This window comes from Trachemys scripta, chromosome 6 (genome assembly GCF_013100865.1).
Source record: "Trachemys scripta elegans isolate TJP31775 chromosome 6, CAS_Tse_1.0, whole genome shotgun sequence".
Lineage (NCBI taxonomy): Eukaryota > Metazoa > Chordata > Testudines > Emydidae > Trachemys > Trachemys scripta.
This window is the reverse complement of record NC_048303.1, coordinates 76,758,854-76,771,802: the sequence shown is the minus strand read 5'-3', so window position 1 is coordinate 76,771,802 and position 12,949 is coordinate 76,758,854. Positions and strand designations below refer to the sequence as shown.

At 39.6% G+C, this 12,949-nt stretch overlaps 1 protein-coding gene across 1 annotated transcript in view; it reads left to right on the top strand.

Annotated features, from left to right (window-relative positions):
• Positions 1-12,949, top strand: part of FBN2 (fibrillin 2) — a 254,198-nt gene that overhangs the window by 112,066 nt on the left and 129,183 nt on the right. Inside the window, exons 16-19 of the mRNA XM_034773456.1 lie at positions 2,054-2,206; positions 2,980-3,033; positions 4,828-4,953; positions 7,711-7,836. Of these exons, the coding sequence (XP_034629347.1) occupies positions 2,054-2,206; positions 2,980-3,033; positions 4,828-4,953; positions 7,711-7,836 (459 nt within the window). The remainder of the gene's footprint in view (positions 1-2,053; positions 2,207-2,979; positions 3,034-4,827; positions 4,954-7,710; positions 7,837-12,949) is intronic.

The window sequence follows — 12,949 nt, the reverse complement described above, 5'->3', positions numbered from 1 at the left end:
CCCCCCAGGACCCTCCCCCCTACCTGTACCCTGACTGCCCAAAACCTTACCCACACCTCCCAGAAAGCCCCCCCCCCCGAACTCCCGACTGCCCCCTCCAGAACCTCCCTGCCCCTTCTCCTGCCCCCTGGCTCCCTTGTCATTGGCCTTCGGTTCGCCTAAGGTCTCTCTGGGAGCTTGCTGAGTCTGAGCCGTTCTCCCCGCACGCTGGCCAGCAGCGGGTGAGGAGCTCCAGCCTGCCGGAGGCGAATGCAGGGAGGGAGGGAGTATTGAGCTATGCTGCAGGGGGGGGGAGGGGGAAGTGGAGGAGGGACTCTCTCTCGCTGTCGGAGCCCCATGTAAGTAGCACCATCCGGCTGCCCTGTTAGCCGCGAGTGCTCTGCATGGGGGGGGAGAGAGGGAAGTCTGGACATTAACAAATTCCCCCCCGGACGCTATTTTTAGTTCAAAAATCCGGACATGTCCGGGGGAATCCGGACGAATGGTAACCCTATGCAACAGGGAGTCAAAGAGGTTGAAAAAAGGTGGTTGAGAGAGAGGGGAAAGTGAAGAGAGGAAAGCACAACAGGCCTCAAGTGGTAGTAGTGCCCTGACTTCATCCCTCTGACCCTGCATCTGCATTATCTGTGGCAAGGACTGTTACTCGAGAATTGCATTTTTCTAGTCACTTGCGATGCTATAGCATGGCACACAGTAACTGAACGGCTTGGAGCTTTCAAGATGGACTGCTGCTACTTATAAGATTCCAGAATTGCCACTCTGTCTGTGTCATTCTGAAGACCAGAATGTCTATTCAGTCAGTGTGAAGTAATGTATACAGCTACATGCATAGTTGAGAGCTCTTTTTTGTTTAGAATATCCCCAGAACCTGTCATTGCTGGGATTTGCAATCTGTTGCCATCCAGTTTTTAAGTTGTTGGCTATTTTGATTTTATGAATTACACCTGTGTGACAGCTACAGAAAGGCATCTATCTTTGTCATACCAAGAATTCTAGACAATCACTACTCTTTCTCTCCATCTGACTTGCATGTTGTAATTTCATTGGGTGTATGAGGGAGACTGCAGGGATGGGGGATTACTTGGCCCAACTGCCACTATTCAACCTATGCACAAATCAGCATAACTCTGCCAGAACCACACACACATTTGTCCACCTCACTCATAGAACCATACCCATGGGTCATCACTAGTATCTCTTAAAGATATACCATAAATATTACAGTTTCAACAGGAAATGCCCTTAAGATGCCAAGAAATCATGAGGCAGATTCATGATCATTTGGGAATTTCAGTTTTACAAAAAGATGATATAATTGTTCCAGACATAAAGTAGGTTATTTCAAATAGTGTGTAACAAAATTTTCATTCATACGAAATCCTCTGGATAGAATTTCAAGGAGTCTGTATGGTGTTTAGAAATCTACAGTATTGCAGGATCTGACACAGGAGCTTTCTATCTGACTATGCTACATGATTCACTGAATGATCTGAATAATATTATTCAGACATTCTAGCTCGCGGAAAAGTATTTGTAATCTGAAAGTTATCACATTACGTGGGGCTGATTTTATCTTATTTTATTTTATGTTAATAATACTCACAATGTCATAGGCATTTTGCAGAAAAGTGCATCAAAGAACTTACAATCAAAAGGCTCCTTTCTGCTACCCTTACACTGAGTATTATCTTGCTTCATAAGTAGTGCCATTGAGTCCGATGGCACTTTTCATGGAGTAAGTTACTGTACTATTAAACATAAGCATGCAGAATCAGCCTCCAAATGACAGATGAGTTTGGAAAGAACATACACCACAGATGGGAACATATACTTGGAAAGGGAACATTCAGATAACTATTTAGAGCCAAATTCTGTTCTTCGATGCAGGCACTTGGCTTTCTGTGGCTTCTAAGTGAGCCATCCTTCATACAGGACAAAATGTATCCCTTTCACTGGATAAGATTATGACCTCAGGTTCTTGTTGAAAGAGTATTCATTCATATCCTTCCTAGTGTAAGAAAACATAATTATTTCTCTGCCTCCCCTTTCTTAGATACTCATATGCGCAGCACATGCTATGGAGGAATCAAAAAAGGAGTGTGTGTCCGCCCTTTCCCTGGGGCAGTGACAAAATCTGAATGTTGCTGTGCCAATCCAGACTATGGCTTTGGAGAGCCATGTCACCCATGTCCTGCCAAGAACTCAGGTAAAGTTGTATAATTCTTCAGCTAACATAGACTAATAAGTCTGTTTCAAAGCAGATTCATAGCATTTATTTTCAAGGTAATCTAAATTTGTAGTATTTAATGTGAACAAAAGAAGAAAATGTTTGTTTAAGTTCTTCCATGCCCAGTGCTGTCTAGAGTGCACCAAACTCCAGAGCTGTCCAGACTATGTGAGAATTCAGGGTGTAGGCACCAAGGTCTAGATTGATGCAGCTGGGCCTCATAATTATCTTTAAGTGTAGGGTGAGCCAGAAGAGGTTATGTTGGATCGGAGAAAAGGTACCTTAAAGGCGTTAGACAAGGAGCTGTAGGTTCCCTAACCAAATCAGTCCAGTGTAAAGTACAGTCACTATTCAATTTGGAATTAGGGTTGATGTTCAAACCACTCTTTTTTAATTAATTTTTTAATAAGAACTAGTTCACTCATCTTTAGTAACAGCAAAATGCAGAGAACATGAAGAAACAGTTTATTTGCCACATACACCCCTTGAAAACAGTATTCATATCACCATATTTTGGAGAACAGTCCATGTTGCTTTCTGGGGTGACATTGCTCTGTTGTGAAGCTGTCAATTAGCATCATGTGTGATGTTACTGTTGTAGGTACTAACTCGAGGAGATGGTACTTTTGAGAGGATAATACCATATATTTCCTTTTAGTGTTTTGTTTCATGATGTCACAATTTTCATTCAAGTATGTACTTGGAGGTTTAGAACTAACATTTTTTATATAACTTCTGTTTCAATCGAGTAGCTGATTTCCATGGCCTGTGTAGCAGTGGAGTAGGCATTACTGTGGATGGACGAGGTAATGTTACATTTTTTTTTCTTATATATATAAGACTCATGAAAAATAATGAAAGTAAAACAAATATTCAAAAGTATGAATTCAGCATTTGGATTTTTCATAAGATACAAGTGGCTAAAGGCTTTTTTCAAGATATGGTATGTTTTAATATGGTACAATATTAAAATAAATCAAAGGTTCCTAAGAAAGGATGAGAATTGTTCCCATCCAAGTCAGGAGTAAAACTCCCATCACTTCAGTGGGAGCAGTATGATACCCTACTATAGTACTTTCAGCAATAGCATAGTTAGCATTTAAAAATAATACTTAAATAAAAAAGAAAATGTTATTTCTGTTCAATATTGTAAGCATATGGGCCTAGTTTTATCATTTTACAGGCTGTGATTTTTAATGTCTTCACGTAAGTAACGTGAAGTACATAAGCAGAGTTTGTAAATTCTCTGAGATGAGTACTTTATGGTTTACTGACTGTAGAAGCTCCACTAGTGCCACTTGGTGAGCCTGTAAATCTCTCAAGAGAAATAACCATTTCCCGCAAAGCTACAGTTTCTAACTATGGGAATTTGTATGAGGTCCTCTGTAGAGGTTACAGTCTTTATTCAGTACCTGAAGACTGTAACTCTTCACAAGGGATATAAGACAGATCGTAGTCTTTGCCAGGTGCCTTCAGAAGATTAATCTCCTCCAGGGATCAAATATAAATTAAAATCCCTTTTGGAGACCTGAACGAAATTGTAACCTTTGCTGTGGATCTCATACAAGTGAAAGTAGGTTCACATAGGACCGTGCTGCTGCTTACTCTGAAGAACTTGGCTTGCTCAAGCAGGGGAAAATTGAACATCTTCAAACCGGAACCCCCTACCCCAACCAAAGCAGTGTTTTCCTCCTCGTCTGTTCCCTTTACTGAGAGCAGGCAGGAAATCCCCCTTACAGACAGTTCTCATTCCCAGTCATATCCATTTGTCTCTCCACCCTAGTCATACTCCTTTTACCACACTGCAGTAACAGTCACCCAGTCCTGCTCCCTTCATTCTAATCATGGACCCACCTGGTTGCTCCCTGAAGACATCAGAAAAGTTGGGGCATAGGAGGGTACTGAACTTCTACCAAAAGAAAAAAAAACTCTTAAGGGAAAAGGAGGGTCTGGACTTGTTAGGCGAAATCTGTGCTACAGGGAGGTAGGATTTAGCATGAAATGTGCCTTGTGTTCCCCAAGATTCCATCAAGGTTAGTGAACTTTGGTTATAGATTTGTAATAACACCATAAAGTAGACCAGATTCCACTGATTTCCATTTTCTTATGAAAGCTTTGGACATCTTATAATCTTTAATGCCAGGTTAACAAAGTGTTTGTCTGAGTATGTATCGGTGTACACATAAATTGCAGGCTAGATACTGATCTCAGATGCACCATTGTTAATCAGTCCAAGTAAATCATGGAAATAAGTGGAGTAGCATCAGTATAAAAGAGGTTTAAGTGAGATCACAATCAGGCCCGGCATCCTTGTTGTTCTTTCCAGTGTTTCTGAATGGATCTATATAAACCAGAGGAATCCGCATATAGAAAGAGTATTTTTTTGTTTTGTTTTGTTAATGTGGAAAAGTCCTGGATCCTATGAGATGAAAATGTGCAAAGAATGACTCTTCGGCCCTCAATCCATAGTCACTACACTTACAAAATAGATATTTTGAGTTAGAGGCATTTCTATGTGTGCAACTATTCCAAGATAAGATGTTTCACAGCATTAAATGTGTAATACAATTGCATTAAACTTCTCTATTATATTGATACAGATATTAATGAGTGTGCATTGGATCCTGATATTTGCGCCAATGGAATTTGTGAAAATCTACGTGGTAGCTATCGTTGTAATTGTAACAGTGGCTATGAACCTGATCCCTCTGGAAGGAACTGTGTTGGTAAGTTATTTGAGTTATTAATTAATTACTAATGGTTAAACTCACATTGATTTTAGTGGAAGCAGGAGAGGACCTTTAGTGTGTGAGGAAAGTGGATATTACGTTTAGCTACAATGCAAAAGCACAAAATCTCTTTAGAAAACCTACCCCTTTCAGTCTGTACATTCAGGAGCGGCCTTCTTACAACCCATACTCTATGGGAACTACAGCCTGAAATAAATCTCTCCTTAACCTCCTCTTCTGGTTTTCAAACAACACCCCAGCCTCTCCAAGTTTGTCATCAGAAGCAAGCTCCCCACAGAACAGGCCATACCAACTCAAAGCAGCACCAGACTTTGACAGAACAACAGATGTAAAACCTAGAGAGAGATCTCCACTGCTGCGATGGTCAACACCTCCCACAAGGGTGGTGTACCTCATCCAGTTCACTAAATGCCCCAATAAAAACTATATGGGTGAAGTGAAACAATCACTATGCTCTCAAATGAATTCACACAGAAAAATGCTAAAAGACAAAAACACCGTATCAACTGTGGATGAACCCTTTTCACAAAGTGATCATTCTATATCTGACCTCTCAGTCCTCATCCTCAAAGGAAACCTGCACAACACCTTCAGATGACAAGCCTGGCATCTTAAATTCATAACTTTGATAGACACAAAAAATCATGGACTGAATAGAGATACTGGTTTATTGCAACAATTTGTAACCCATTTAAACCACACACCTCACCCTGAGCTTCCACCCCCCTCCCCCACTTTCCTCCCTATGACTGGAAAAGACACTTCCGTTTGAATTGTCCCATGAAATATCATAGAATCATAGGACTGGAAGGGACCTCGGGAGGTCATCTAGTCAAGTCCCCTGCACTCATGGCAGGACTAAGTATTATCTAGACCATTCCTGACAGGTGTTTGTCTAACCTGCTCTTAAAAATCTGCAATGATGGAGATTCCACAACCTGCCTAGGCGATTTATTCCAGTGCTTAACCATCCTGACAGTCAGGAAGTTTTTCCTAATGTCCAACTTAAACTTCCCTTGCTGCAATTTAAGCACGTTGCTTCTTGTCCTATCCTCAGAGGTTAAGAAGAACAATTTTTCTCCCTCCTCCTTGTAACAACCTTTTACGTACTTGAAAACTGTTATCATGTGTTAACAACTTATACTAAACAATCTGTTCTAGCTTGTACATAGCTGTGGCACCCTGAGGACATTTCCTAGACCTGAAGAAGAGCTCGGTGTAAGCTCGAAAGCTTGTCTCTCTCACCAATAGAAGTTGGTCCAGTAAAAGATATTACCTCACTCACCTTGTCTCTCTAATTACGTCATTCTGTCCTTTTTTGCTTCTTTTTCCTCTTCTTAAAAAATTTTCAGTTAAAGAGGGAGATAGACCTTTTCTTTACCGAAACATTAACCTTGAGAAATCAAGCAGTCAAAAGACTGGAAATACCAAAAGGTTGCTCCTACAGTTTTAAATTGCACATACATCGCTACCTCAATATAACGCAATCCGATATAACACGAATTTGGATATAACGCGGTAAAGCAGTGCTCCGGGAAGGCGGGGCTGCGCACTCCGGTGGATCAAAGCAAGTTCGATATAACGCGGTTTCACCTATAATGTGGTAAGATTTTTTGGCTCCCGAGGACAGCGTTATATCGAGGTAGAGGTGTATGTTGTATGAGAGGAAGGGTGGTCTTGTTAAAGCATTGAACTGGAACTCAGAAAGGCTGGATTATTTTCTCAGCTCTGACACAGACTTCCTGTGTGACCTTTGGCAACTCACTCAAATCTAATGTTCACTGAAGTATCTTGAAATCAGCTTATTGGTTTTGATGGAAATTAGATTAAGCCCTTAATTTCTGTTACATCCCCAGCTGTATAATGGGGATAATAGCACTTTCTTCACAAATTGGAAGGATAAAGTGTTTGTGAGGTGTTAAAATACTACAGTAATGGGAATCACAGAATAACTTTTAAAAAATTAATTTTATAATTTTGTTTTCATTGTTAAGCATAAGCAGTTTACAGTAATATTGTTTGTTAATGTATATTATAGAAGATTTGCAAATGTCTAAAGTAAAATTAAGGAGCAACATTAACTTTTGGGTTTTCCGGATTTTTCAGCTTTAATGTTAGCTTGTGGTAATATATCTGCTATGAATCAGTAGCTAGGTAGAAATATGGACACTCATGAGACAATCATGGTTGCAATATTTCAGCGGGTGATCAGCTGGAGTGTAGCAGGGTATTTTTTATACGTAGATATTAGTGTAGGCGTTTCCTACTGTACCTCCTCTGATAGCAAATACTTGCACAGAGAAAAGGATTAGCACAGTGATGTAACTCTTAATGAATTTTTGTTAAAAGCATGTTTAACATCACTGCTGGCTGCCAAACAGACAAATCCAAGGGCAATAATCATGGCTGTTTATAAACTGCTAAATATCCCAAGGTCGCCATGTTCTAATGGAGGACATGCTGAGAACATAGAGCTGTGCTTTACTGAAAAACTGATATGTATTTACAAAACAGTAGTGAAAATTCTTAAATGGGATATAGAATATGGGGTAAGAGCAATTTGAAAGTTAATTAACCTCTTGAAACCAAGTATTGGCATTTCTCCTTGTTCAGATACAAATGCAGAAAACGGAATTTCAGACACATGACTGCTGCTGAGAGTCCAGTTAAAATAATACTTAGAGAAAAGGAGGGCAGACTTGTTCGTTAATATGTCTACCTGATCTTTTCCAGACATTGATGAATGTTCAGTGAACAGACTGCTGTGTGACAATGGCCTGTGTCGAAACACACCTGGAAGCTACAGCTGTACATGTCCAAAGGGTTATGTATTCAGCACTGAGACTGACACATGTGAAGGTAAAAATGCTGCAGTGGGAGCCATCTGGATAGTGTTGATCTAATCTGTGATATTATAGTATTGGAGTTTATGAGATGAGCAGAGAAGACTTGGGGTGATACAAAACAACGAAGGGAAGGGAAAGAAAGGCCTATATTATGGTATAAATCAAAAGATGCATCTTGTAATTGCTCTCAGTGGAATTTTGTTAGAATGTTGGGGCATGACTGAATTTCCTCCAATATAGCCAGTTCATTTTCTACATGACAGTATGTTTTGTTAGACAGAATACTTTGAAGAGAAAGTTAAAGAAAATGCACATTTATCTCTTGGGCATTCTGTGAGTTTAGATCTTTGGTGTTGATTGTGCTGATAAATTAAGTTGGAGCAGAGGTGTTAATTTCTGTTTTATTTTGAACAGAAATGCATAATGCTACGAGGAATAGTGGACTTTTGATAACTTTCAGTGTTATTTTTGGGTTGGCCACTTGAATTATATAATTCAGTATTATCACTGTGAATTGCCCTTTTCCAAAGGGAATGGTTTGCAAGTTGAAGGCTTCAGCTTTGGAATACTTAGAATCTCATGAACCAGTGGTTCCGTTCCTGGCAGGGTCAACTCAGTCCTTTTCCATTCAAAGGGAATTGTGTTCCATGCATCCATTAAAACCTGAGGGTTTGTCTGCTCTCATTGTCTGTTAAAGATCCAACTGCATTCTTTTCAGAGTAGTCTTTTCCTATCAGTCATATCCATACAGGATTTATACTGTACTCATCACTATACTGTGTTTTTCTCTCTATGCTTAATATGCTAGTGTCTTGAGTCTGCTGCAGACAGACATTATATTACCAAGAGAGATGATGTTTGTATGTTCATCTTGATAGCTTCAAAGCTTAACTCTGACCATAAACTTGCTAATGTATTGAACAAGATACCAGAACACAAACAACTGAGCTGAAATCATTGAAATGGCATTAAAAAGGACATCTCCATCCAGTTTTGGTTTTCAGTCTGAGAACATAACCAGACAAATTAACGTATTAATTCAAAAATTGTGATAGGGTTGGTATTTTCAGGGGAGCATGCAAGGATATGTCATTAGAAGCCTGAAAGTCATTTCCATTCATCAAGAAAATTCAACTCATAATTTGAAAGAATGGCCACTTTTAACTTTTATCTAACTTTAAAAGGTGCATTAACTAAATTAATGATCAGTTTAAGCAGCCTGCATCAAATATAAAAATACAAATAGTGAGCAAGTCTGATTTATTTATACTTATTCAGCACAGTGCTTCTGACTATAATTTCTGGTATAACATTTCAGTATAATAGGTACGTGGGGTATACAGAGATATTTCACAACTAGAGCAAGCAATGACTGATGGGTAAGGGAGGGGAAGCGTGCAGACAAAATTGTAGCCCAATTAGTGGATTGTTATGTAAATTTAAAATGTACCTGTATTCTGCCACTGAAAGAAAAAATATTTGAATGATCATTCATGATTCTTCAAAGTGATAACAGGTCATAGGTAATGTTTTGCTCTGGGTATTCTAATGAATAAACAAAACTCCTGTTTGTTGTTTACCTACAGCAACTTCAAATTTTCATAAGAAAACTTCTGCATTTTCATAAGTAAGCAATATATCACGATAGGGGCTGGCTGTGGTTACAGTATTAGTGCTCCCTTTAGTACCAAGACTACATTGGGCTAGCATTGTTACACCAAAAGGAGCCAGGAGAAGCTAGGGTTGTGGCCCATTCACCCCTTTCAGATCAGTCACCAGAGCTGGTTGGCTACTTGAGGGAAGCACACCCTGTTACAGAGAGCAATTGTGATTGAGTGGCTGTGCTGCCCATGTGCAGTGAAGTTTTGTGTCTCAGTGAGACGTATTGACATGCATTACTACTTCTGCACTGCTCTCCACAATAAGCAATCCTTGTTTGGTAGGGCACATTTGACCTTATAGTATTGACTACTGCCGTTACATATGTACTATTTTAAAATTAATATGGTAATTTTGTGATCATCAGTAATGCTATTTATTTGGAATCTAATAAACCCAGAATATTAAAGATATTTCTATCTACTTCTCCACTTGGCGAAACTGACTTAGTACCTCATTCCCCAAAACTTCAGGTTTAATATAAACCTGAACTTTTGGGGAAGTTTTCCTTCTGAACATAATTATTTTAATCCAGACACCCTAAAATATATTTTGTTTACAGCAGGAGCTGAAGTGTTTTGTCAGTTATTGTTAATATGCTTGTGTGCATATTAAATTATACACACATGCTTTATGAATGATCTGTTGTATCCATCTAAAAATCCCATAGTTAGGCGGAAGTTTAAGATTTAGCTGATCAGGTAAAAATGATCCAGTAATGGTTTGGCATAAAGCTGTCTATGAAACTATAAAATCTATTACACTTTTTCTAACATTGAGCGGCTTAGCAGTTTGAGGAATAAATTCATTTCACTCTTTTTTTTTTTTCTCCTGCCAAATTCTGTTCAAAGGAATGGTAAGCCATTCAGTTTACTAGTTGTAAAGTTTTGCTCTCAATAGTAACATTGTGTCACGCTTTTATATTACTCAGATGCATGCTGTTCAACAATATAGTTTTAATTAATATAACTTTCAGCAATAACCATAATGAAACATTAAAGCCTGTGTTGTTTTCTATTCATAACCAAGTTATGAAAACTTTGCAAGTTGTTGTTGGGTTTGTTTGTTTGTTTGTTTGCCTTGAGAGTTTGTGAAAGTAGAAATTTTTACAACAAGCTCTGTGGTTTAGATTGTGTTTCCACAAATGTAAACCAGACGTGCTTTGAAGTTTATTTCAAGGAATGTAAAATGGATTGTTTCAATGTTGGTTCTATGACAATATATACATACACCACACTTAAAGAAAAATAGTTGTTTAAAAATGATAAATATGTTCACATATGCTTGCTTTGCATTTTAAAAATTAAAGGAATATTATCAACTTAAAGTCACATTTATCTGAAAATATCTTACTTCTTAGCTGTTAATTGTAGCAATAGTATTATTACAACAAAGAGGGGAAAACATTATTTCCTGTTTGTTTACTTTGTGCGCTCATTGGCCTCAGTTCAGCAAAGCACTGAAGATGGTGTTCTGCACATTTAAGTGCCTTGTTGAAAGGGGACCTTTGTAATTTTCCCCCTGTATGATCATTTAGGCTATCAGTCAATTTGTTACGCAAACAATTCTATATGTGATTAACTTTCAAAATGAGTGGTCCTGTTGACTTCAGTGGAAGTTAAGCATGTGCTTAAGTGCTTTGCTGAATTGGAACCAAACCGTGTCAAATGCACAAAGTAAACAAATTGGAAAAAATAGAGATGGGGTGGGTGGGTTTGTGTTTAGAAGATCAGCGTCTTAATCATTTTCCTTTTTGTTTGTGTGGGTCTTCATACAGAAAATTGGGAAAGAAATTTTTTTTAATGGAAAATGTAATTGAAGAATCACAGAAAGCATCATGGAGATTTAGAGATAGGTGTAGTATTTTTATTTCATTTGTAAATGATTACATTGCAAGTTGATGATATCTCTTTAAACAAAACATTTTAAACTTTTTATGTTTTTAACACTAGATATTTTAAGTGTGTTTGGACTGATGATGATCTATTTGGTTAGCAGAATGTCTCTTTTTTTAAAATGAAGGCACTTAGAGTGTGTGTGTGTGCGTGTGTTTATATGTGCAGCTGTTTTCAGTTGCTTTATAACTTTTGCCATACTTTTAAACATTTGGGCTGAAATATTCCATGCTGGATGTCTGCCTCAGGCTGAATCTTTTTGCAAAATTTCAGACAAAACAGTTTAGAAGTTTCTGAGAATTAAGCTAAAGGAAAATGTGTTTTGCTCATGTTAAAAAATCCTAGTAATCATTTTTGAAAAGCTCTAGCACTCAGGTGGTTTAGAACAGGGACTCAAAATTTGGCAAACAGGTGGCCTTTATGCCAGTACTGTGCCGTTAGCTATACCTGTGAAAATCTGGACAAATTATAAATGTTAGAAAAATCTCAGTTCACGCATTCTCAATACAGATATCTTAGATTTTAGCTCGTAAATTCCTGGGATTCTGTCAGTACTGAACATTCCCCAGTCCAGGGTTGAGAGAAGGACTTTCCCTGCAATTGCAGCTCAGGGCTACTGTGGGCAGGCTAAGTCTTCGTATCTGGACTGACGGCAGAGATCCTATTTCTTTTGTGCTCTCAGTGACATCCTTGCTATGCCCAGGGAGCATGAAGAAGGAAGATGCCCACTTCTAATACAGAGGGGACAAGAACCAAACCCGAGGGAGGTGGGGAAGGGTAGCAGGAGCAGGGGGAATAGATTGGGACAAAAAGCCTGGGTGTGGGGAATATAAACTGGGAGTAGAGGCTGGCAAAGAGGAGAGAGAAACTGGGATAGGGACCTGAAGTGAAGGGTGGAGACTGGGACTGGCTGGGAAAGGAGACTGAGAACCAGTGGATAAGGAGGAGGGGAGGTAGATCTCATAAAGAAATGGGATGCCATAGTGGCAGAAATGTGACTGGCTTGACAAAGAGATGGGTATAGGGAGCCTGATGCTGTGGGAACAGGACACAAATAGAATGAGAAGGTACAGGAAGGAGATTGGGACTTGGAGCCAGTGAGGATGGGGAATGTGGGTGGTAGGAGTATTTGTGTGCAAGTGGAGGAAAGTGTGGGGAGAGAGAGTTTGGTATAGGATCCAAGATTCCTGAATTTCACTATTGCTCTGCTGTCAGCAAATATCTGTGTAAACCCTCTGGAAGCTTGTGTGATTCCTCACTAGTGCTAGTCCATTTAGAGGATGGCAACCTACTACTGCCATCAGTTACTTCTCTAGCTCAAATGGCAGAGGTTTGTGGCCTGGATCTAAAGCAGGGGAGGGCAAATTACGGCCTGCGGGCTGGATCCGGCCCGTCAGGGCTTTCAATCCGGCTTGTGGGATTGCCAACCCCGTGGCGCAGTGGGGCTAAGGCAGGCTCCCTGCCTACCCTGGCCCCGTGCCACTCCTGGAAGCAGCCAGCACTATGTCCCTATGGCCCCTGGGGGTGGGGTGGGAGGCCAGAGGGCTCCTTGCACTGCCCTTGCCTGCAGGC